The sequence below is a fragment of the Heliangelus exortis genome, chromosome 1, assembly GCF_036169615.1.
Source record: "Heliangelus exortis chromosome 1, bHelExo1.hap1, whole genome shotgun sequence".
Taxonomy (NCBI): Eukaryota; Metazoa; Chordata; class Aves; order Apodiformes; family Trochilidae; genus Heliangelus; species Heliangelus exortis.
In genome coordinates, this window is record NC_092422.1 from 163,521,079 (window position 1) to 163,542,853 (window position 21,775).

The window sequence follows — 21,775 nt, forward strand, 5'->3', positions numbered from 1 at the left end:
ATCCAGTCTGTTGGAAGTTCTGCCTGTTCTTTGGGTTCATTGCCTGGGTTCAAATTTGTACAGCTCTCCTCCCATGGATTTTAAGTGCCCTGTTAGAACTGTATTGACTCTGATTTTTGCATTTCAGCAATCTAACTTTCTAAGGGAATGGCAAAATAATCAAAGCTCCTGGTGATATATCTAGGGTATCCTGACACCTGAAATTTTGAGCCATTTCTGTTTGTTTGGGGTTTTTTTAAGGGAAGAAAAGAAAAAGAAAAAAATAATAATGCTAAATAAAATAGAGCAAACAGGAGTGGCAGTCCTGATTCTGAATGCACAACTACATCTGCTGTGTGTCCCCTACCACTGGATTATTCTGTAAATGCCCTGTTGAGACTGATGTATGGTAAATAAGTTTTCAGGCTCATCCTTTCTATGATAAGAACCAAGTGCAATAGTGTGCTTTGTAGTGGAGCCTTTCTGTAACTTAGGCTCACAAACACAGACACACCACTACAAACTGTTGCAGTTTTGTTAAAGAAGGCAAGTTCAAGGAAGGAATGGTGCATTGCTGCATTTAAGGACTTGTAAGGGTCCTTCTGTGAAAGTTTACTCAACAGTTTCCTTGGGGAGCAGTCAGTGAGTGTCCCATATTATCAGAGCTGTAGCATGGATGATTGCTGAGCCAGTGCTGGAAAAGAATCATTGATTTTCATGAATTAAAAAGAGAGTGGAAAAAAACAGGAATAAAGTGTAGAGTATTTGGGAGTGATGGGGGCATTCAGGTTGATTTCTTCAAGCAGATTTGCCATAAATATTCCAACTTTCTGCTCTGAAAGGAGAAAGTGTCAGTGATTTCAAATTTTTTTCCAGCTCTTAAGTCTTCCTTAACTTCACAAAAATACACCTCTGTGATCCACCCAGCTACTGGTTCAGTCTGTGGACACTGGTGCTAGAAAATGTGTGTGAGGACAAGAAGAGGTTTTTGCTTCCAGGAGGGTTATCAAAGGATATCTAGGTGTCATATGATCTGAGCTTAACAAGGTTTACTGCTCAGAAAAGATAATATAGGTGTCCCAGTGTTGTAATTAACATAATGCTTTCTTATTTACTCTGAGCACGAGGCACACTGGGTATACAATGGGTATAGCGTGAGGTACCGGGTATAAAAATAAGGGTTACAGAAAGAGAGAAGGTAAAGAATCAGGTGTACTGAAAAGAACTGAATGGACAAAAGAAATCTCGAAACTGAAGGAGAGATTTCTCTACTCTCTATCTATGGGCTGCAAAGATTCTGTATGATAGGAACAAAGAAAGATGTGAGGAGCAGGAGAGCACATATTTTTTACTAAGAAAACGATTTCTAAGTGTTTATTTCTGAAATATTGGCTTCTAGCTTGACTGGAAACTGGAGTAAGACACATTTGGGTCTGAATGTATTGCTACAAAAGCATTAAGGCTATATTGGAAGAACTGCAAGATTTGAGGAATGGTCCCTTTTTTTAGTAATTTGAACCAATGCAGACTTGGTTTTGTTTTCTTTTGTTTTTTACTACTTTCAGTCAGAGAATCAGCACAAGAACAAGAGAAGGCTACATGGATACCTTATAGGGAAGAAGCTTGGAGAGAGAAAAATTAGTTTGAGATAGTAAGGTATCCAATTGTTTGTCATTCACATAACTGCTAGAAGATACATCAGTATCCAGGCAAGATCAATAGCAGTTTTGTGGAGCTGTGTGCCTCAGTTGCTTCAGTGGGTTCTTTCAGGTCAAAATCTTTTTGGCATCCTTCCCCTTTGTCTGCTTCTTTTAAGCTGCTCAAAAAAATTATTTGAAACTGGTGTTGCCCATGACTTCTGAAAAAAATATAAGAAAGCACCTGAAAACCTCCCAGTTAGAGAAGTGGGAAGCTGCAGAGCACAGATATTAGTAACAGAGCTCAGTGTTCCTACAGGACCAAGCTCACAGTACAGCAGCACTTCCAAGTGCAAGAAGGCATTGGGAAGAAGGAAAAAAAACCCCACACCATATACTAATAAAATTCATTTTCCTGTGGATTTAGTGTCAGCATTAATTGCAAGCTATGACTGAAGCTTTTCACTTTTTAGGGTGTTTATAAGTAATGTTTCACGTGTAGATCTCCTGCTGCCTAATACAAGCAGCTTACTTTTTGGCTTCCTCCCTGTGGGAACCCTAGAAAGATTTTCTGTCCTCCATCACCCACCAGCTGTTGAACTGGATTCAAAAAGCTGTGAGGATAGGTTAGGATTAGCAGACACATACATTTGCAAGCACATAAGGAAACACATGAAATGTGATCCCTTCGTCAGGCTACAAAATACATTTTTTCAGCTTTGGAAATAATTTCTGGTTATCTTTTGAGGTGAGGGAGGGTGGTGACACTACTTATTTTATCCAAAACTTTCTATATGTCATAAAGTATATGCAGAATAAACCCCTTCTTGCCAGTGCTTTAAGCTGTCAAATAAAAAAGGTGTGCTGCTATCTAGCTGAAGAAATGGATTAGCATGCAGAAAGCAATGCTGCTTCCTCTGGGAGATTTTAATCAAGCCTCTTGTACTGATTGAGATGCAGTGCTCAAAAGTGAGAAAAATTATTAACAAAATCAAAAATCTGGAGCGTTTTTCATGCAAACATTCATCGGTGTATCTTATGTAATTACATAGGCAATAAATCAACATAGTGTGTAAGTGCTTCAGTCACGGTGTAAATATCTTAATGACTGAAACATCTTCACACATGAATAATTTATACCTGTATGATTCATTTTTCATACGCATGCTTTACTTCAACATAATAAACTAATCCTTCTCTGTCAGGGAATGTGTGCTTGATTATTACCTTCTGATTTCTCTTCCTTGTGTTTATTTTCCACAGTTAGACACACTCCATTTCTTCTCTTCTGATTCCTCTAATGCAGTTATCTTATTTATTCATCCTGTCTGTCTTGGTTTGCCTTCCCAGTGCATTTCAACAGGCATCTGGGAAATAACACTAGGGTATAAGCTGATGGTTTGTTTCTCAAGGAACTCCAGAGCAGCATCTTGAAAGATTTACTCGTTCTCAACAGATATTTGCATTTACTTTCCTCTCCTCAAGGCAATCATTACAGAAAGAACTCACTCTTGGCCAGTATCAAGTTGAGTTTTACCATTTTCTGGATTGATATGAGTTCAAACCCTCGTCACGCTCCTGAAGGCAAACGTTTGAAACTTCTTCCCATATGTTTGTAAATGTGAGCTTGTTTGTAGCTCCAGAAACCACTGGAATATTCATAGAATCATAGAATCGTAGAATTGGCTGGGTTGGAAGGGACCTCAGAGATCATCAAGTCCAACCCTTGATCCACTACCGCTGCAGTTACCAGACCATGGCACTGAGTGCCACATCCAGTCTCTTTTTAAATATCTCCAGGGATGGAGAATCCACCACTTCCCTGGGCAGCCCATTCCAGTGTCTGAATCATTAGAAATTCTTTCTAATGTCCAACCTAAACCTCCCCCGGCACAACTTGAGACCGTGCCCTCTTGTCTTGCTGAGAGTTGCCTGGGAAAAGAGACCAACCCCCCCCTGGCTCCAACCTCCTTTCAGGGAGTTGTAGAGAGTGGTGAGGTCTCCCCTGAGCCTCCTCTTCTCTGGGCTGAACAGCCCCAACTCCCTCAGCCTCTCCTCATAGGATCTGTGCTCGAGTCCCTTCACCAGCCTAGTTGCCCTCCTTTGGACAAAGAAGAAAAGAATTTTCTTCAAGAAGAAAATAATTCTTTCTCAGTGCAGGGATGGGCATCAGGAATTCTTAAGTTCTGCTCTGCTGCACATGCTTATTTGGCTGCATGCAGGTCACTTCATGAATGCTGCCTTACTTAGACCATTTAGCAGGACATCTAAGATGGGGGTTGATTGCCATAACTGCCCTCTCTAGTTGCTAGGGAATGGCAGGTAGCTGCTGAGGGCAATTTATCCAGCTTTAAAGCTGTTCAGTGCCTGAAGGAAGTTCCAGGCAGTAATGTTACTGGGTAAACTCTCTTCTTTTGGATCACAGTTTAAAGTTTGGTTCAGATTTCTTGGACCATCACATAGCGTGACAATGAACTGTTTCACAGCCTTTCTCTTCTTCATCAGAATTACATTTTGGACTACTTTTTTAGATTTAAGGCTGAATGGAATATCTCATATCTGTCTTCTCTATACTTTGAAGCCCCGGTGCAGTTCTTTTACAGCTTCAGTCTCAGGGGCTTCTGGGAGGCATCTCAGTTGAATATTTCCCTTGTACTGTTACTGCAGGCTCCAGTACTCTGAATACAAATATCTCCTGTTTGCAGGAAAAGTGTTAATTCTGATCCAGCATAAGTCTTTGCTTATTCATTTTTTGTTTATTCTGATTGTAAGCAACTCAAAAGGCTTCTGCACTTCCTCTGTCTCATTTTTTTAAGTCCTTAAAGGACACGTTCTCTTACTGTATCTTTCTGCATGGAGATCAGATGTTGATGGGTGGATATTGGTTAGTAGGAGTTCTCAGACAGTGTCCAGAATGTACTTCACCCTTATCACTGCCTGCTTTGTTTTGGCATTTAGGAATCAGCCTGCTGGGTTTTTTTCCCTTTGTTCTGTCTTACACCTGTATCTCTTGGCCACAGTTTCTCAGCAAGTCATCAGTCATGACTGTTGCTCTTTCCTATTTTTCTGCTTTTTTTTGCTAAGTGTTGGTCATTTACTCTTTGTGCCCTGTTGCAAGGCAGTAGTTTATCCAGTGACAGGATATTACAAGAATCTTCTGAACCTGCTCACATTCATTTTACTTTAACTCCTACTATTTGTAGCTGTCATGCCTCCTGCACATTCTCCATTTTCTCCTAAATTGTCCATTTTTTTTATGACATTTCTTCACCTTCTCCATTTAATTATTATATCTGTTTTCCAGACCTTCCCCTTCTTTTCTGAAAATTAGTTTAGCATCCTACTTTAACCTATTCACCTCAGTTCAATTCTTTTTCAGGTAGTTTTCTACTTTTTTTATTAATTCCTTTTCTTCAGAATGTCTGCTTTAAGTTCTAGGTAATTTTTAGCTTAGTTGTGCAAGAGTGATTCACCAGCACATCCTGGTTCCCTAGCCTGGCCCATCTCTGATTCTGACACACTCAGAAGCTTCCCAACATCCCATATTCACAAATCTCATGCTTTAATTTGTTTCAATATTAAGAGCTGGTTCTTGACACCTAAACTGATGCTATTTCAAAATTTCTTTATGTGTTGTGTTGTCTGGTTGGAGAACTAGAATAGCCATGGAGATTTTATATGGGAAAAGATGAAAATGGCATACGTCACACACTGGTATAACACTGATCTTTTTTTTTGTCTAATTTTTACAGATTCAGTAGCAACAGCATCTGGGCCCCTGCTAGTTGAAGTTGCCAAAACTCCTGGTGCTGCTCTTGGGGTTGCACTAACTACCTCGATGTGCTGCAACAAGCAGGTCATTGTCATAGACAAAATCAAATCTGCGAGTATTGCAGACAGGTGAGTGTGACAGAGGGCTGACACTGCAGGCTCCATACATCCATTTCCTTTCTACTTTCATTTGGCTTGGTTTTAAAGAAACCCTTCCATTTTTTGATGAATTTGACTGAACCAGATGCTCCCAAGGCTGCTAGGCCTTAAAATTAGCACTTTGGCAGATGATTGTTCCATACTGTGGAGTTTTAAGACTTCTGAGGCACCACTTACTTTAGGTCATTCACATAGTATTCAGTGACATAAGCCAGCCCTTATGTAATATGTGACTGCCTGTTTGCACTCTGCAACACAGAAATTTAGAGGTCTGCTCTGAGTATTAAATGTAATGCTGCAGCAGAGATTAGTACTTAAAGAATAAATAACTCACTGGAGTTCTTAAAGTAAGTATACAATATATGAAACAGCTGTCAAGAGAAGTAAATTTTGAGGCTTTGCAACCTTGAAGTGTTCTTTTAAAATGTATCACTCACTCTTGTGGCACAGTGAAATGGAACTCCTTATGTCTGGATTTTTTTATTGATATTTTAGAATACAACTGAGGTCCTAGGAAGACTGGCTTCTGTATTTTGGAGTTACTTTGCAATAATTCTTCCACTTCATCTAAACCTTTAAATAAATCCATTTAAACCATCAAAAAAAATTATAAATATTTTTCCCCAGTGGCCTAAGCTTCTGTTAACAGAACTGTGGGATCTTTTCAGGGGTGTGCGTGTGCGTGTGTGTGTGTATGTGTTTATACATATACAGTATATTTCTGTATACATATCTCTACCTAAAAAAGTCCCAAAATATTGCGTTTCAGCAGCGAATTCCTCCTGCATGTCCCCAGTCACCCTACCTTGTAACTCCTCTCTGACAACGGTGCTTTTGGTAGCACCCACTTGTAGCAGTGAGTGTACAGCTCCTCTGTGGGCTTTTCCCTACAGTAGAAACTTTGAGAGTGACGGCCATTGATCCAGGGGTGTTCTCCAGTTCAATGGTGCAGGATGCTTTAATTTTCTCCCTCTGTTTTTTCCCATTTCGCAGGGGGTAACCAATTAAAGGAGCTGTCTACTTGACTGGTACGTCGGGCTGCTGACTGCTGTGTTTGCATTTCTCAACTCATCCAGTAGCCAGTCTCTAGAGTGCAGCGAGATTTAGCAGCTAGCCCCCTCCCCACCCCACTCCTCAAGTCACCATGCTAGCCCTGGTTTCATTATTTGTTTGACTACTGCATAATTTCATCGTCATTTACAGCTATTGTACTAATAAATGTTTGGACTATAACTCAAAAAATGATGAACTGGGTGCTTGTGTGAGGGATATGTGACCAAGTTATTCGAGTCTCCTTAAGCTCCTCTCATTTTATTCTGCTGCCATTTGCACATATTTTTATAGTCAGCTACCCCATTCCAGTTCTGTGAGTGATGTCTTGGCATATACTGTATTAACTGAATTGTTTTTAAGGTTTGTACTGATAGATATAAAGTCTGACCAGTGACAAAGCCTACACAAATCTCTCTCGAAAAAAAAAGAGAACACGCTCATAGTTGTCATGACCAGTTTGAAGGCAGTAAAACTCATTTTACAAGCAAAGGTCATACCTGATGATACCGAGTTTTGTTTTGTTTTTTCCCTTTTATGTAGATGTGGTGCATTACATGTAGGAGACCATATTCTGTCCATCGATGGCACCAGCATGGAGTACTGTACGCTGGCAGAAGCAACGCAGTTTTTGGCTAATGCGGCGGATAATGTCAAACTTGAGATCCTCCCTCACCACCAGACACGACTGGCACTGAAAGGCCCAGAGCACGGTAAGAGGATCTGTTTCCCCAGATACCCCTTAGCTTTTTTCTGTCTTTTACTTTGCTTGCCCTTGCTGAATGGCCAAGAAAGCTGTGGTGGCAGTTCTGTCTGTAAATGTTGTTTCAGCTCCCCAGGTTATGCTTCTGCAGCTTCTGAGAAGCTCTGTGTTTTCTTGGACTTACTGTACCCCCCTGAGATTCTTCTGGACAGAAATGTTTTACTGAGAAATGGCTCTGCATACTTGTAGGTGTACATACAGACACCTGTTGACTCTCCTGTTGCAGTCATTTGGGGGGACAACTTGGTACTTTGGTAAATGAATCTAAATTGCTTCTTAAATTTAGAAGGGGAAGGAAGGACTTCAGCCAACTTGTCAGCATATTGACCTGATAGTCTGTTATGACCACTTCATTAATAACACCTGTTGTCCCCTAAAATACCTCAAAACCCCCATGTATTTTTCTTGTTAATGGCATTTTTATTTACTGTCATCATCTTTTAAAGTACTTCTGAGGTTGCTTCATGGGTTCATTGTCAACACTTGTGAAAAAGGTTTGTTTGGAAACAGTTCCCTAGATCTCAGCCCTTTTTCACTGATATTTATTTCATGCCAACATGCTTGAAGTCGGCATGCATGAATGGTTTTCCATTTTCAAATCAAATATATATATAAAATGTCTTAGTATTTGAAGATGGGGACTTGCCTGTCTTGTCTTCTAACTAATCCTGAGAAAGTGGCTACTTTACAGTATTCATAAATTCAGTCTAAAATACTGCATGGTGGTGGACATCAAAGAAGTAAGAAGAGTAACAAAATACACAAATAATAGGTACTTGTGTTGCAGCATGAACCAGTGTCACCATCTTCTGAGCCTGTGGTGCTGTGCTTCTGCCTTCTTTAGACAAAGACAAGATTTCTGAGGCCTAGAAATGTCAGTGGTGGTAAATGTTCTTGGATATCAAAGATCCAGGCTGTCCCTAGATAAGAGATACTCAAGTCAGTTTGTTAGAGTGGAAAATATTGAACTGAAGAGACACTAGTTAGTCCCAGAAACCTGCTAGAGAGTGAACAAAAATTAACCCTTTTGGTGCCATGTTCTTCCATTATTCAGGAGCACCTCTTTCCCCTTTCTTCTTAAAACAATTACAGGGGCAAAATTTTCAGGGAATGAAACAGAATGAGATGGAGAACAAATTTTGCAATATATTTTAATCCAATTTCAATCGATTTTTTGATGGTTAAAGAACATTGGGAGAGTGAGGATGAGTGTCAGGGCCAAAGATTTCTGTAGGTGGTTGTGTTAGTTCAAGCTCTCGATTTCTTAACCAACATTTAAAACAAATTGGTGCTGTTAATGTGCTAATGACCTTGAATCAGTGTAAGTGCTTAGAAAAAGCAATGTTGCCCTGGCAAAGTTAAGAACTGGCCATTTTGAAATCTTATCAAAGGTATCTTCAAAAACTACTCAAGTACATGTTTGGGGGAGAAATCTCTCTAAAGTAATAAAATTGCTTTCATAAGTAAGGCAGAAGAACTAGAATGTTTACAGCCCTTCCCAGTCCCTCACCAGGTGGTGCTGCTCCAATAGCATGACCAATTCAAGATGTAATATGCTTCATGGAAAAAAATACCCTTTTGGAAACAACTCTTCATCAGGTGTGATATGGCCTAGATGCTGCAGAGTTGGAAAAGCTCCCTTTATGTGATTAGGATAAGCTGAGTCGTCAGGGCTGTGCCTGTTGAGCTCTGTTAATGGACTTTTGGGAACATGTCAGAAGTTTAAAATGGGCAGAAAAGTCAGTATATTTAAAAAAAAAAAAAAAAAAAAAAAAAAAAAAAAAGAAATTTTAGCCTTAAAATAAAATGGAGAGCACTATAAAATACCAGATTTTTTTTTCATATCTTGTTCCTTTGCACTGTGCTGCTAACATATATTTCTCTTGCTACCCCATTAGTTTTATGTTTGCCATACACCACCCAGGCTTGGAATAGCTCAAATTACCACTAAATTACTATTGTTACACACAATAGGATTTTCCTTTACAGAACTTTTGTTGAATTGGGATTATCCTTTGCCAAGCTGAGCAAACAGAATTCGTGTACCTTCCCACTTTGTAGGACATTTTTATCTCTACTCTCAGCAAGAAAATAAAACATTAAAAAAAAATAAATAAATAAACAAAGGCTACCAGCTTATTTTCTGCTGGAAACAGTAATTTTTAATTAAACAAGGCTCAACACAACTTGAAAATAATGAAAATCCACCTGGCCACATAGTTCTTATCAGATTTTAATTTTTACACCATAGCTAAATTTTTGAAATCTTGCTGTCTGTGCGTGTAATCAAAGAGAGGTTTTCATCTGAGAAGTCTGTAAGGTACATCTGGCGGTATCAGGCTACTGCTGCTTTTTCTGGGACCCTTCTGGCTGATGTGACATTTTTCAAATTCTCTGAGGCTGCTGGCACTGTGGGTGAGGTACCCCAAGGTGCAGGCCAACCCCTGGTGCTTCTCTTGGTGGCGTCCCACCCTCACCTTTCCTGTCTGTTGAGGAGGGGTGGTGGCAGGAATTTAATTTTTTTGTTTGAAACTCATGTCAGGGCGTAGCAGAGGTGCTCTCAGGGAGGAATGTGGGCCTGGGACACCCCTGTCCACTCCAACCCCAGTTCCAACCACTCCACAAGGTGGAACATGGTGGAGAACATGGGAACTGTTCTTTTCCTCTCCCGTCCCTGGTGTGTTCTCCTCACTGTAGTGACCTGACTTTTCAATCAGAGGAGGGTTAACATATTCAGGTAATTAGCAGATCATTAATCATGTAGTACAAAGTGAACCAAAAGGCTCTTCTCCTATGTGGTGCTTGCTGCAGGAGCTGTTGTTTCCCCCCCTTATTTTGTCTCTCAGAGTAAGATGTGAATGCAAGGTTTGGGTTGAACCTAAAGAGTCCAGATTTTGGGCTACTGTTAAAGTCCAGCATGGGCTCATGTGTGTCTGCAGGCACTGTAGCTGAGAGACACAGGTAATACAGCTTACAGACCAAAGACTAACTTATGTTTCAAAGTACAGATTAATCCCTTGGTGTTTTCAAGACAAAAATTCAGTGAACATTTCCCAGTGTGAAATGTTCCTCTAAGGTTTGACAAGGACATGGCTTTGCTGAATGTAATGTTGAATATGCTGTATTTAATGAAGGGTGACATCAGTAGTTTTCCTTTAATATTTGATGCATCGACAGAAATGCTTCCCATTCTTTTGAAAACTACTGACCTTCATTTTTGGCATATCCCAGAATCTCCATGCATAGAATCAGCAACCAAATATGGTCTCATTTCATCAAGAAAAGGCTCATTTTAAGTTTTGGAGACTGAGTTTAAAAAAACTATGACATTGCACATCCAACTGATCAGTAAGAATTCTTTATTAACCAGGATTCGTGAGAGCTTTTCTGCTGCTGGCCCAGGGAAGTCATTTACTGCACAGAATAGTAAAATGCCAGCAATAGATGGTAGCAAATTCAAAATGTCACTGCAGGAAGTAGAAATTATGGGCAAGTAAACATCACCTTTCTAGGCACTGTTATGTATAGTATCTGCTTGGCCTGTTTAATGTATATGAATGCAAGCAGAACCTTATTAAACTTCGGTTAGTGGACATATGTAATATATTAGTATTTTCTAAGGAAGTTTGCAATCTTAGCAAAACCCAAGCCAGAGTGAGATTAGAAATTCATTCAGTACTAATCTTTTAAAGACCAACTACAAGAAAACTAAAAAAACTCAGTCAAAACCACTAACTACTGAGAAAAAATAATATTTCTGTTCCCCAAATTAGCACCCCCTGGCAAGAAGACAAGACCAGGTTATTTATTTTTTCACTTTCCTTTATTTTCAATTTATTTTAATTTTTGGACTTCTATTTGGTTTCTGCAATTCAGTTACTTTTCCCTCTTCTCTGGTCCTTTTGTTTTCTGATTTTCCATCATCCCTTCATGCGGGCAGCGAAGGTTCAAAGAAGCAACAGGCAACTTACCTGGGATTCGTGTGCCAGCAGCCACAGCAGCCTCCTCATCTGCCACCATTATAACACCCACCACCCTGACCATTGCAGGATGCCAGACTTGAAATTCCAGAAAGCGTCTCCTCAAAAAAGCCTTCGTAATGTTCCATGCTTTTTCCTGCTGACCTGTCCTCTCCTCCTCTTCTTCCTTCTCCCTCCCCTCTTCTTTCGCTCATACTTTTCCCATTTCAGGCACTAAAACCTTCTCAGTTTTATGGATGCTACGCTTTGTCATAGGTGTATTTCTGACATTTTAGACCTTTTCCTTTCGGTAACAGGGCAGCCTTTGTAGACAGGAAAAGGCTTGGAAATTCTGAGTGAATCAGCTCTTCTGCCATATGAGTGGACCATTATATTTGAGTAGTGGATATAAAGCATGATTTTTATTGCAAAGCATTGCCTATAAATCTTTTGTCAGAAATTGCCTACTACAAAAAGACATTTCTAAAATCAGTGTATCTGGATATATTGATCTGCATTGATTTGTGGGTGTGTGTTGAAAAATTAAATTTAACACGCTTTGCTTAAAATAAGTTGTATACTATGAATGTACTTTTTGTCTCTACGGTATCTTTGTCAGCTTCCAGCACTTTCATGAAATGCTGGCTATACTTTTACCTATCTGATTTAGAGTCTTTGTTACTGGAAAATGCACAAAACCATTCCTGTGCATCATCCACATTGTTTTTATTCATTGATGAGTTACAGGCATGTGCCGCACTCTTCCGGGAAGCCTGAGTGCTGTATGCCAAGTGTTTTGATTTCTTGCAGCAGCTTTGGTGTCTTCATCCTTCTCTCCTACCTCCATGAGTGCATACAGCCTGAGTTCCCTGAACATGGGGACCTTACCTCGCAGCCTCTACTCCACCAGCCCACGTGGGACAATGATGAGGCGGAGGATGAAAAAGAAGGACTTCAAAAGCTCCTGTAGGTGGTAACAGCAATTGCTCAAAACGGGCAGTGATGGGTGGAGGAGGGGAAAGGTTTGGAAAAAAAACGTCCAAATGCCCTTAATTAATATATTTATCCGCTAGGCAGAAAAGAGAACAGTTGGTGTTTCTGTTAGATGTAGGAAACATCAGCATAAAAATGTTTGTCCAACACTAAAATGAGCTGACTAGAGGCCATACAGCTTAACTGTCTCCTCTGGAGTACTTAAAGCAATGTTTTCCTCAGACAGTCCTGCCAGGGTTTGTCTGTCATACCATGACTGAAGTGATTTTCAAATTCCTTTTTCAAGACTTCCGTTTTCATTAGGGAATAAAATTCATAAATGCATAGTCAAAAACAGCTCAGCTGTCACATTACAGAAGGAGAAGAGCTTGACACAGTACCTCCTCTGTAGTTTCAGTGTTTACTCCACTACTGTGAAATCATTTTTTGTGAGGAAAACCAGCAAATAACAGTGAAGGCTAAATAGCCTTGTTTCTGGCCACTCTATAAAATTCAAAGCATGAATTTCCCATGAGTCTGTCATTTCCCAAGCCAGAGTTGATGTCTTTCAGTCTGTTCCATTTTGCACATTGCAAAGTATTAACTGGACTAGATGGAGAATGGCTGTATCAGCACTTTTTTTTTTCCCCCAGACTCCATGAAAGTTCCATCTCTCCTTTTGCTGTCCATCTTCCTGCAGTCCTCAGCAACTCAGTTCCTCCAGAGCACGGAGGTGTGAAGAGCTCTGTAAATCATCTGCTTCACCTAATAATGCTCCCAGGTCCTCTCTGGAAAAACTGAGCTGCTGTGCATTACAGTGCTGCTGCCCCACATGGCCATGGAAAAATCAAAGCAAACCAGCAGTGTCCAACCAAGGCCACTCACTATGGAGCTGAGACAAAACATTTGAGGGAGAAACACAGGTTTTGCTGTCTTGCAGCGTTTCTTGTTGCTTGATTATTCTAATTTCTTTTGTAAAGCAAGTATTTTTATGTAACATTTGCCTGTAAGTAATTTTTTTTAATTTTTAATCTGATCAACCATTATTCACAATTCTTCTGTTGACGTGTTAGCTTCTAGTATGTTCTTCTGGGACATTGGGTGGCAGCTTGTCCGTTCATGCTATAATATCAGTAGGGGACCAGCTCTTACATGTCCTCATGTGCTCATGAGAAATAGTAGTAACATTACATAAATACTAGTTGATTTGAATAGTAAAGTAATGATGGATGCAATAAGTAGTTCTTGGGTTGTGCTGTATTTTAACTGTTCCATACAGCAAAGGCCTGCTAATCCTGAAAAGATAATCCTATTATGGATCTTAGAGACAGCTCTTATTTGTGTTACTGCATTTTTCAGATATTTTTCATGCAAGGAAGCCTTGCCTTGCAATTTGCTATCCTGCAAAGGCTGAAAACAAGGACAGTGACATTAGATTCAAGTGGGACAGTCACATAAGCACTGCAGCCCACCTGGATCCTTAAGTCAGGTGGCCATGGGGCTGACAAGCCCCATGATTAAACAAATCTTTAGCTAGCATGAATTAGGGTGAGGTTTCCTTGGGGGGTGGTTTTGTTTCATGTTTGCAGTGTGAGGTCTGGATATAGAGCATTATCTGTAGATAACTATTTAGAGATAACGTAGATAATTAATTATCTGTAGAACCAGACCATCACTGGATGAACCTGTGCCTCACCACAAAGCAGTGACTGCATCAGCAGCCCTGAATCAGAGCTGGCTGTGGAGGAGCTGCCCAGCCAGGCTTGTTTGCCCTTCCACTGAGCTTGCTTTGCAGCCCAGGCACTTTTCTTACTGCTGTTGCAAGACTTATACCTGTACTTGTGACTGCAGTAACAACCAACTTAAGATCCACACTGGACTCAATGTGCTACAAGTGCCCCTGCTAGAGAATGACTGGGTCTGTACCCTTCCACTCTCCATCAGCTTTTCTGCCTTTGTGGCAGATTCATGAGAATCAGGTAGCATTGAATGCTTTTTAATAGAAAAGGAATAGCTTGCTCTCTTAATTTTAGTGATTTTTTTTTTCTTTATTTGGATCATTTAAGAACTTAATGTAACTTTTAATAAATCCCTTCGGTTGTCATTTGGGAGGAAAAATACATATTGGTGAAGGGCACTATAATGTCTGCACTGCCAATTACTTAGGAAAACCTGCATAACTTAATTTGATCATGCCAAAATTCACTATGATAAAGTATGATGGTACAGAGGGGTGTTGGAAGACTTCTCTGACCATGATTTTGCAATGATTACATTAGCTGCACAAATCTTCCCAAACCTGTGGCTGTAAAAATTGAAGGCATGCCTTCCTGTCATGTGCTTTATTTATGCCACCTGTTTTCCATTTTTATCCTTCCTCTGCTTTTGTTTGTTTGTTTGTTTTAAATTACACTACTCGTGATAACACTTAGATGATTTTGTATTTTGTGAAGTATTTTGTGAAAGCTCCATATTAGTACTTGAAAGTGAGATGCAATTTTAAACCAACTTACCTGATAGTTACTAGGGCTGCATACCTGGTAGAGAGGCATGGATGCTGTTTTCTCAGCATATCCAAGTTAGCTGCTTTCAGCAGGAATAGAGAACATTTAGCATTTTCCCAAGGGTCAGACTGCAGGCATCATAATCCATATACTTACCTTTAATCCCTATACTTTTAATCCATATACTTGCCTTTAAATACATCTTGCCCTGCTTCTCATACAGGTGCCAGAATAAAAGCAGCAAGTAATCTTCAAATTTAATATTATTGTTTATGTGCTAGAGAAGATAAAGCAGCCCTCATGGTTGCTGCTGAGAGGTTGGCACAAAATACAAAAGTATGCTAAAATGTACCCCCAGCAGTAGGAACCAGGGTTCACTGAAGTCCCATATGCCTTCTTTCTAAAGCAGAAACGTTGTTTCCAGGCCTGTAAAACTCTGACTCCATCAAGCAGAAAAAAAAAAAAAAAAAAAAAAAAAAATTTAAAATGCAGTGTTTTCCTCTGCATTACTGTTGAGTTAGAAACCCCCAAAACCTCCTAGTCCTCTTTTTTTTAAAGAGGTTTAGCACATGCCTGTTGTTACCTGCTTGGGAAAGGGTGTTTCCATCTCTGCTTTTTTTGTTTCTGTTTCACTTTCTTTGGGAGTGGGACACTTTGAAGTGTCCTTATTATCAAAATATTTATAAGGGTGAGTTTTAAGTTCCACAGATATCAACTTAATTTTCTAATGGGAATTTAAAACTTAGCTGTCTTAAAAGCTGAAATAAATGTTGCAAGACCTTTGGGTTCTTAGAAAAAGATTAAGAAAGTTATGGAGTCAGCTAGATGTCTGCTGCAGAGAAGGAATGGTTACAGAAGTGATGAGAAACAAAGACTCGGTTAATAAGTAGTTGTATGACCTTCAAGAAAAAGAGAATCAAACTTTTCTGAGCCTGGATGACCTAAATTTAGACATTTCTGGAAGGTTTGTTAGGTAATCTGGTGTTCTGTTGACTCTGAATTTATCTGGCTTAGTCATATTTTAGCCTTTGCAGCACCAAGGGCTGGAGAAACCTATTTCTTGTACAGAGTAAATGCTAAAGCTGGTGGCCATTTCTAAGAACAGATTATTAGTATTTGCATTTGAGTATGAGCATGTCTTACTTAAAAAGGTATAGTAAGAAGGAAGCTATTGAATAACAGAAATAAACCACACTTCCTAAAAAGGAAAATGAAAACAAGGTATGAGTGAGAACTCACAGTAATTTAGAAAAGATGATTTGAGAGTTGAAAGGAGCCTTCTTGAGAGAAAACAGAAACCCATTAGTTTTTTGGCAAGTGAGACTTTAGCAACAGAACTCTCATTGCCAACTGTTCCACAGTAATCAGATTTTACACTATTTCAGGGCAAAAGTCTAATGTTTATAGCTCCAAATTGTGGGAAATATTTATACAACTTCTGACATTTTTGTACAGCTGAGCTAATATTATCTATAATGTGAAACAAGAACTAAAACCAAGAAAAAGACCCTACAGTTAAACACTCCCTTAGGTAAATCATGAACTAAATTATCCCTCAGATAAGCCATGAACTTTTATCTAATTCTTAGCAGCTGCCGCAGGTGGAAAGGGCTCTTGAAGGAAATTGGAGTTGGAGAGGTTATGGTGTAGATTTATAACATGAAAACTTTCAGAATCCTGGGAACTGGAGGATTATCACTGTAATACCATACCATTACTTTATTGGTCTGAACAGAAATTTTTTCAATTTTTTTTTCAATTTTCCAATTTTTTTCCTTTTTCAGCTCTTAGTGTGTATGACATATTGAGAGGCAGTAGCCTGTCACTGGGGAAATTCTAACAATGGTACAATAGACCTTCAAGCAGAGAGCAAAGGTGCTGTCTGTTCCTGTCATGTAGGAATCTTGGTATTTTTATCTTGATATGTGCTGTAATGCAGCTTACTCAGAGCAAGAGTGAGAACAGAGAGAGGGAGTAAAACAAGGGTGCCCATGTTTCTCACAGAAGGGACCTGGAGGTTCCTTTGAGAGACCCCAAAGGACTTTTTTTTCTCACAGTCACTTGAGATACACTGGTTGCTAAAACAGCAGGGCTTGTTCAATTTTCTCACACTACCCAGTTACTTGACAAATTGCTGACATGCAGCAAGCATACAAGAGGAAGGCATCCTTATTTCTTGCAAGCAAAGCTGGGCCATGTGCTTTGTTGCTAACAACTCATTGCTCTGAGTTGTTCAATTGTGGGAACTTGTCTGAATAATAGCTGGGCTTATGCCTCCAATTTCCTTTGCTCCTGCAAAAATTCTCCTGCTCATCCACACCTCAAACCTAATGTGAACAGCATTCAGGAATGTTCTGATATTTGTGAGGGATAGTGTATCAAACACAGTTATTTTACTCAGTGCAAGAACTGTCTTTTTACTTTCTGACACACAAACAGGTCTTTTCTACTGTCTTACGTGTCACAACTGTTTATACATAATTTATAAACTTTAGCCTAAATTAAAAGAGACGTTGCATTGACTGGGTTTATTGTACAGATCAATTTTGTCAAAGAGCAATGAAATTTCTGCAGTGGATGAATGTCTTTCCTCCTGGTCTTCTCTGTGTTGTAGTGTCTTTAGCCTCTAGCACTGTTGGTTTGGCTGGGCAGGTCGTCCACACAGAAACAACAGAAGTGGTGCTGACAGCTGACCCCATTGTAGGGTTTGGGATACAGCTCCAGGGGAGCGTGTTTGCTACTGAGACCTTGTCTTCTCCACCTCTCATTTCCTATATTGAGTCTGACAGCCCGGCAGAAAGGTGAGGTTCTTTCAGATGACTTCTAAGTACATTTTGGTGAGCATTCCTTGCGGTACTTTGGGCTTATTGCTTTTGATTTGTGATAAATTTCAGGGCCTTGCTCAGTGGAAGTGTGGCAAGTAATAAACTGTCTGTTCTGACATTATTTCTCATGCTTGATCAGCTCTGAGAAGAATGACAAGCACCAGTGTTTTTATCATCCAGAGTCCTCCAGCAGGAGACTGGATGCTATATTCATGCAAAAGGAAAAAGTAAAATCAGAAATATCACTAAAGTCAAAATAGTAGTAACACAGCGTGTCACGGGAGGAGGTCATATCCACCTCTGTTCAGTTTTGCTACAGAACCAAATCCTAGGGTATACCAGAGTTCTTACTTCCTGGTCATTTCATTGCAGCATTTCAATTGCTTTTTTATGCTTATGTATGTTTTTAATCATGGCATAAGGACAATAATAGTTGCACAGACAAATACTGGCTGCCATTGCAGAGCTACAACACCTGTAGCCCAGAGGCAGGGGTGATGTCCACGGGTGGGATGGAGGCCTGAAGACTGTGCCCCTCTTCCTGTGTCCCAGCATCCAGAGAGCATGACCCATACTGGGAGTGCTTCATAGCATCTTGGTGCAAAGGAGCAGCAGCAGCTTCTCCCCTCCCCTGTGCCTGGGTATTCTGCTGAGCTGCTACAGTGCTCTTTTTCCTCAAGGTTAGGTTGAATGTGTTTGATATTGCTGCTTCTGGTAACTGGTAACATGCACATCTGATGGTTGGTTTGTATCATTGCTTACCAAGGTGTGGGGTGCTGCAAATAGGAGACAGAATAGTGGCAATAAATGGTATCCCGACGGAAGACAGCACATTTGATGAGGCCAATCAACTGCTCAGAGACTCCTCCATCACCAACAAGGTCACTTTGGAAATTGAATTTGATGTTGCAGGTATGAACATACTGTTATTCTGTCTTGCAAGAAAAATGAAGGAATAAATCCCAAATACCTTGTGAGTGCTAGGTGTCCAAGGTAGAGGTTTTCTTCTCGCATGCACCATTCCATTTTCAAGTGACCTATTTGAAATGTGTCTCTCTTTGTACAGCTTTCTCATTTCAGGTAGCCCTGCAGTGTACTTTGGGTTGCAAATAGAAATTACAAGTCTTGTAGTAAGATTTGGTAACAATCCCTCCTTCAAATTATTTCCTAGTATTTTTCTGTCCTGATACAGAAATATTCTGCTGAGCAGGCACAAATCCTCTGTAGGCCAGCTAATTAAATGTTTTACTAGAGAGGAAAATATTACAGGAGGGTAGATAAGCAGAAAGCTCCAAAGTTTCACTTGCATATCTCAAACCAACAATCTAAAGAAAATAATGGAAATGGAATTAATAAAATCCAGAAAAATATTGTTAATGTTACTAGTGAGTAGTTACTATTCCTAGGTGGCTTTCCTTTTTTCTGTAAGGTGTACCTATTAAATGACCAATTGTGTAAATCAAACAAGTACACATTATATACCAGCACTACCCCACTATGTGAATAGAAAAAACTCTTAAGACTTCTCTGTTCATCTGACAGTAGCTCCTTTGAGGTCATGACAGTGTTGGATGTGCTGTATTTTGCAGAGTGTAGTTATTGGTAATGGTATTCTAAATCATGATGTCAAAAGTTGGCTAAAATGGAGCAGTACAGCATAATCTTCTAGTATGCAGGCATCTAGTATAGTGTTACCAAAATGCCAACTACAATATGTGTGTTCATATGTATAGGAAATTAAATAAGAAAAGGGAATAATGAGAAAATAATTGAAATAGACCTGAAGTCACATGTATTTCGGTCCCTGGACTTGTTTGTCCTCTTCCCATTTGCTCCATGACAGCAGACTTATATTTATAGTTAGACTCCCTTGCCATATCTATATTTATGTTTCCATGGCTATAATTTCAATTGCTCCCTTTCAGGTTAAGGCCCAAACTTTGGCTAGCAGTGATGCTAGAAGTCAGAATTCAAATACAGTGCTCTGTGTTCAAGTGTCTTTTGCCTCAGCAGCTCCAAGCGCTTTTCTGTTAGTGATATTGATTCCTTTTTTTCCCAGTAGATGTAAAATCCATGGCAGTTACCTTAGCAGACAGTTAAAAATGTGTTACACCTACAGCAACAAAGGCCTGAAATCCTTAAGACTTGATCTGCTGTCCTTTTAATTAAGTTATCTGCCAGCACTGGAATTTTCACATGTGCTCACAGAAATTGCATACAAGCTAAAATCCTGTGGTCTCAGGTGGCTGCTGGCCTGTGCAATCTACATAAATTCAGTTAAACCTTAAAAAAAAAAATAAAAATAGAGTTACCATGAAATTACCAATATAGGAATAAATCATATTTCCTATGTCCTACTTCCTTCACTAGCACCTGTGTTTCACCTCTGGCTTGTGATGCTGATGCAGTTTCACCAACTTATAGGTATTAGTTCCAGGCACTTGGAATTGCCATGCCTTATAAATTATTTAACATTTAATTTTTTTTTTTTTTTAATAGAATCAGTTATACCAAGCAGTGGAACATTTCATGTGAAACTACCAAAGAAGCATAATGTGGAACTTGGCATCACCATAAGTTGTAAGTGGAAGTGCTTATTTTTAAGACCACATTTATGGGATAATCTGGTCCTGTAGCTATAGGTTCATGTTTGGTTTAGTATAAGCTTCTTTTTCCTTTTTTTAGAAAGTGATGATCAGCAATGCTCCAGTTCTGGTGAGATATCATTCTGTTTCAACAGATTTATACTGTCCTTCTAGCAGTTAAGGAAGCCAGAGGTTCATCAGAACTAAAGTTTGCTTAGTTCCATGATCAACTTCCATTAAAGCTATTAAAAAAAATATAAGAAGGAAAAATGAGTCAACAGAATTAGGCTCATGCACAATTATTTCTGTAACTGGGAAGTTTAAAGAAAAGTCTGCCATGGTCTCTCAGAAGTTCTTGAAGAGCAGATGTAAATTAAAGGATTCATGCACATACCTGGGGTTATTTTCTGCTTCAGAACCCAGAGTCGGGTGATACATCCTCAATCTGTAAAACCAGTGGGCAATTCTAAATGTGCAGGTCACGTGTCTAAATGTGCAATTCCACAATTTCATTTCACAAGTCACAATTCTAAATGTGCAGTGTCACAGAGCAAAATCCTGTTGCACTTGGGATTTCAGAGATTGCTGAAGAAATCTAATGCACACAAAGGGGTGTGCATTAGTCTGTTTCTCAAAAGGTATTTGTTGTTGTTGTTTGAAGTCAAAGTGTTCCTACACTTATTTATTTGGGGAGCAGAGAGTAAATGCTGTGGTAGAACTGGATTTTAACCAGGTAAACTCCAGCATAGTGAGTTCAGCCCTCAATGGGAAGAGGAGCAATCCATATCAAACTTAATGGGCTTGTGTTTAATGTACTTAATGACAGTGCAGAATCTGTTCTCACTGGAGTTAACATTCCTTTACAGTTGTGGCTTTCCTTAGACTATTACTCTTTCTTTGGAATTATTCATGTGTCCTGGGGGAAGACCGTGCTTTGACTTATATTCTCAAAGCTTTTACCAGCACAATGGAATAAAGTTAATCAAAAGTACAGCAGGGAACTGAGTGCCAAATATTACATCTGAGGAACAAATGCAAGACACTGCAGGCCTGTTTGCTTGCCTTGCACACTTGAATGAGTAATTGTTGGACTCTGTAAGATGTGATGTGATGCTTGAAGCAAAATCATAGGTCTACATGTATTTGTGCAAAATGAAAATATTGAAAAATGAGAAAACCTGGAGGGAGACTGTTCTGTTTAAATGCTATTCTTAAGACTGGTGGGATTATTGCAAGAAAACCGTTTTCCTAATAATTTGATTTGTGTTGTTTTTCAAAATTCAGGCATCTTGTACTCTTGGGATTTTTTTTCTCTGTAAGAGTTAACTTTGAATGAAAGCTGTTCTTGGGATTCACTATTTACTATTCTTCCAAACTTTGTATGCCTTCCTTGCTTGGAAGTTAAGTGCTTTATAAAATTAGGGATTTATATAATCAGAGCACCATCTGTTTGTTCTTAGTTCTGCTCTTTTGAGTTTACTGCAGTATCTTTAATATTTAAATTAAATTATCTGTTATATATAATAATCTCACTTATTAGTAGTATTTAATGCATATGGAATGTTCCTAGG

At 39.4% G+C, this 21,775-nt stretch overlaps 1 protein-coding gene across 7 annotated transcripts in view; it reads left to right on the top strand.

Annotated features, from left to right (window-relative positions):
- Positions 1 to 21,775, top strand: part of GRIP1 (glutamate receptor interacting protein 1) — a 316,748-nt gene that overhangs the window by 260,620 nt on the left and 34,353 nt on the right. For 4 of the 7 annotated variants that reach the window (XM_071733466.1, XM_071733471.1, XM_071733464.1 and 1 more), the window contains exons 8-13: positions 5,369 to 5,516; positions 7,140 to 7,309; positions 12,129 to 12,284; positions 17,409 to 17,595; positions 18,386 to 18,531; positions 20,119 to 20,199. In XM_071733466.1, coding sequence (XP_071589567.1) covers positions 5,369 to 5,516; positions 7,140 to 7,309; positions 12,129 to 12,284; positions 17,409 to 17,595; positions 18,386 to 18,531; positions 20,119 to 20,199 — 888 coding nt within the window. Of the gene's footprint in view, positions 1 to 5,368; positions 5,517 to 7,139; positions 7,310 to 11,299; positions 11,456 to 12,128; positions 12,285 to 17,408; positions 17,596 to 18,385; positions 18,532 to 20,118; positions 20,200 to 21,775 lie in introns of all 7 variants that reach the window. The other 3 variants (XM_071733470.1, XM_071733465.1, XM_071733467.1) reach the window with 3 other exon arrangements.